A 4304-nucleotide genomic window follows, 5' to 3' on the forward strand; every position below is an offset into this window, starting at 1 on the left:
TGAGTGATATGTGTGTGTTGTGGTGTGTTTTGTAATTTGTTTAAGCAGAAGGATATATCGTCTATGTATCGGCTGCTTCTGCCAAGCAACCCTGAAAAAAAAAAAAAACCCTATAATATAATGCCGATACATAGACGATATTTTCGTCCTTGTTAAAGAGAAAAAAAAAAAAACATCCTTCTGCTTAAACTGGCCCTGAGTGAAGCATCCGACCTTTCTTTCACCCTTGAAGAATCCCGATGGCCGCCTCCCGTTCCTGGATGTCCTCGTCACCGCCCAAGAAAAAGAATTCAGCACAAAAAGTATACGTGGAACCCACCAACAAAGGACTATGCCTAAATGGAGAAAGCGAGTGTCCACTTCGATATTTACGCACCACCATCGATGCATACGTAAGAAGAGCCCTCTCGCACTGCTCAACATGGGACAGCACACACCAAGAGCTAGAACGAATAACACAAGTTCTAGTAAATAACAGATACAGCAACATAAAAGTAGCCAACGCCATCAGGACAGCCATCGATAAATATCACACCCCAACCAACCCCAACAATGTAGGAGGAGATAACATCAAATTATATACTAACAATACAAAGAAGAAGAACGAGTCATTAAGGAAATCGTGAAGAAAAATGTAACGCCTACCCGACCTGACACCACCATCATACTAATAATCTACTACCAATCAAGAAAAACGTCCCAGCTGCTAATCAAAAACAAAGAAACTAACGAGAAGTCTGCAACACAGGAAGACCACGTCATCCACGAACACAAATGCAACAGTGAAAATTGTAGAGCTCAAACGTATATCGGGATGACAAGGACTTCCTTGTCAAGAAGACTAACCTGCCACCTCAAAAATGGAGCCATCCACGAACACTACAGCAAACACCACCAACGAGCCTCCACCTAACATGACTTTGTAACAGGCACCACGGTGCTTGACAAAGAAAAGAAAAGACGCAGACTAACACTCCTAGAAGCAATATACATAGCTCAGAAGAAGCCAAACATGAATCATCAAACCAGAGACCTTCAAATCCTTCTTATACTCAAAAGAGTCAGCGCTCCCCTACTACTAATCACAAGACGCGCTGAATAAAGCTAATGTGGACCTGAGCATCACCACACCAATATAACACGCGCCAGACATGCCGTTCACTAGACTGCCTGAAGATGACCTCTGAGATAGATCGAAACGGAGCACTACCAGTTGAGAAAAGAGTTAGTTAGACAAAGTGAAAAAAAAAAAAAAAACTAACCAGAAAATAGACAATGCTGAGGTTGCTATTGCATTTAACCTCGTCTACCGTAAAGAGAATATATATATATATATATATATATATATATATATATATATATATATATATATATATATATATATATATATATATATATAAGGGGAATGCTGGCCAAGGGCAACGTAACAGAAAATATTGAAATGGGTCACTTAGCTTCCAGTCCACTTGTAGGTCTGAGAGATTTAACGAAGAAAAAAAATTCTTGAAACTTCTCTCTAAAATAAAGTCAAGTCATAGAAAATTGAAAATATAGACAGGTAAGTTTACCATAGAAAGCTATGATTGGTATATGACTGATATTTAACAATATCAGAAGAGCAGTTAGGAGAGAAACAGCAGTAGAAGATAGCAGGAGATGCAACATACCAGCGGTGAGAAAGGTTAAAGACAATCTGTCAGAAATGAGGAGTTCATAAAAAGCAAAACTTTAGATTTTACCCTATCTGATAAAACTGTGTAAGTGGAAGCGTCTAATACATGCGAAGAGTACGATATATACGAAAGGATAAAGTCATTATTCAGAGTTAGCAGTTAAGGAGGTTGTGACAAAACTGGAGGAGACGCTTCAGAATTCCTATCTTCATAAAGCTATTTTAGGAAGAGCTAAGATGTGAAGATTTCAGTTTGAATTATAGGTGAAAAACCTGACCTTGGATATTCAGTTTATTAAATGTCATTGAAGAAAAAGAGGATAGTTGTCTGGAAGGTTGTGTCGAGTTAATAGATGAAGGAATTAAACACCACTAAGCTTTCTTTGCCCCAGTCAGAATAAAAAAAATATAATCATTCACACGTTCTGTGGCGTTCCTGTGAGATGTTAACTTTCTTAAGGGTTGATTGTTTCTGAAAAGACATGGAAAGTATAGGGTGGTATTATCAGTGTAGTAATGTATAAGGAAGAAGTTTGGTTTAGGAAATCATTAATGTCTATTAGAAAAAGAATAGGTGACAAACGAAACAGAAACCTAAGGAACATTTGTTAATAGATTGAGGGGAACATTGGCCTTCTACCACAGTAGCAATAAAACGAAGGGGAAACTTGAGATAAAGTTGTAATTGGAGCCGTTGGATGATAATTCGGAAATCAAAGCTTTATGGCAGACTATCAAAAATGTTTGATATGTCTAAGACAACAGGAATTGTTCAAGCACAATCTGTCAAAAAGGATGACCAAATCTCCGTAAAGAGAGCGACATTGGCGGAAGTCATACCGGTGATCATATAGAAAATTGTGACATGTTTAAGAATCTTCCTATTGAGAATAGTTTTTAGGACATTAAAGTAGTAAAAAAATATGGGGCGATAGTTTGAGGGATTAGGACGGTCACTCTTTTTAAGGAACAGGCTGACGGTAAGCAAACTTACAGCAAGAAGGAAAGGTAGAAGTCGATAGATAGAATTAGAAGTTTTGTCACGCAAGATGCAAGTTTTTGAGGGCAATAGCCTGGACTCCATCAGATCCATAAACATTCCGAAGGTTTAGGCCAGATAGGAAATGAAAAACATCATTGCGAAGAATTTAAATCGTAGGCCCCAAATCATCCATGGCCGTTTTTTTTTTATTTTTTTTAATTTTTTTTAACCAAAGGTTTAAGATAATAGTTCAGCTTTAGAGACATATGTTGGCAGTGGTAGCATCATGATGAAATAAAGAAGGGAAGAGGAAGAAGTAAACTTATTGTAGATGTTTTTGGCCAGATGCCTGAAGTCTCGAAGGGAGAATTGGATTTCGAAAGATTTTGACATTTTCTATTAATCAAGAAGTGTTTAACAAGTTGCAGAAATTATTTTGGCATGATTCCAGGCAGAAATATAAAGTGCATGAGATTCAGAGATTAAGGCTCAAGTGCCTTTCGTGAGCAACTTGTCGATCATGTGTAGCGCATGAACTGGCTATGTTGAAGCAAAGTTTGTAAAGTTTTGGCTGGGAAAAAACAGTTGTATTAGCTGGAGAAGACATATGAAATTTTAAGTATAGATTATAACAAAGGACAGACCGAAAATATTTAGTTTAGAAGCGAGTATCAATGAAAAAGAAAGGCTTTTTATCTAAAAAAAATTGTGATAAATCGAAAGATGAGGAGTTTTTAAGGCATTGAGCAATACTAAGTTTACTTTTCTACGTCAGAAATTTTAGATAGATCAGAAGTTAGGCGTTCTGCGTGATCTGTTTACTTCCTGAAGAGCATGTCTGAAAAAAAAAAAAAACATAGAAAAGTGTAGAGCGGTATCATCAGCAATCGGTCCTGTACTGGGAGCCGCATTGTCTTGGCGAGGAGCTTGTGTGCCCGAAGTACCTCGGGAGCTATGCTAGAGGGGGTTTCGACTTCTGCTGTGGCCTTTTTTCTGAGGGGGGGGAGTGAAAGAAAGTTTTCCATATAAGAAGAGTCTGCCAGTGAAGGATCAGACTAAATGGTTACAAAAAAATGGGAGGTTTTCCTGTGGGAAATGGGGTTATTTTTAAACAAAAATTTAAAAAAAATGCCCCTTTTGGGCTTTCCTTCTAAACCCAAAATCCCTTTGGGGAAAACCCTTTTAAAATATCTTCCTTTTTTTCTTTTCCGCCCTTTTTGATCTTTGCCCGAGTGGGAAATCAGGTTTCCCAATCCCTGGTTTTTTACTAACCCTAGAAAAGCCTAAATTTCGGGAATCCCCAATTTAATAAGGGTTTTTAAAGGGATACCTTTAAAAATTTTAACTTTTTTGGGGGACCAGAGGTCGACCCAGGGGAAATGGTTCGGGGAAAATTGGCTCCCGGGAAATTTATTTTTCCGTTTGAAAATAAAGGCGGGAAAAAAAAAAATTTACACCTCGTTTTGGGGGCTTTTTTGAAGAATTTTTTGGGCAAAGCCCCGGGGAAAGGTTTTGTCTCATTACTTTCAATTAGCCTAGTTTTAAATGCTAATGAAAGTTTTTCGGGGATATTTTTCTACCTCCCTTTGGGCAGGTCCTCTTTCCCCAAAATTTAAAATTTTTAAAACCATTCTTAATGAAGGCCCTTTC

The 4304-nt window shown here is 37.8% G+C and overlaps 1 protein-coding gene across 1 annotated transcript in view; it reads right to left on the bottom strand.

Moving 5' to 3' along the window:
- Positions 1-220: 220 nt before the first annotated feature.
- Positions 221-4304, bottom strand: part of LOC123519208 — a 20686-nt gene continuing 16602 nt past the window's right edge. Inside the window, exons 3-6 of the mRNA XM_045280331.1 lie at positions 3554-3647; positions 847-940; positions 731-737; positions 221-443 (exon numbers count right to left, since the gene is read on the bottom strand). Of these exons, the coding sequence (XP_045136266.1) occupies positions 221-443; positions 731-737; positions 847-940; positions 3554-3647 (418 nt within the window). The remainder of the gene's footprint in view (positions 444-730; positions 738-846; positions 941-3553; positions 3648-4304) is intronic.

This window comes from Portunus trituberculatus, chromosome 7, assembly GCF_017591435.1.
Source record: "Portunus trituberculatus isolate SZX2019 chromosome 7, ASM1759143v1, whole genome shotgun sequence".
NCBI lineage: Eukaryota > Metazoa > Arthropoda > Malacostraca > Decapoda > Portunidae > Portunus > Portunus trituberculatus.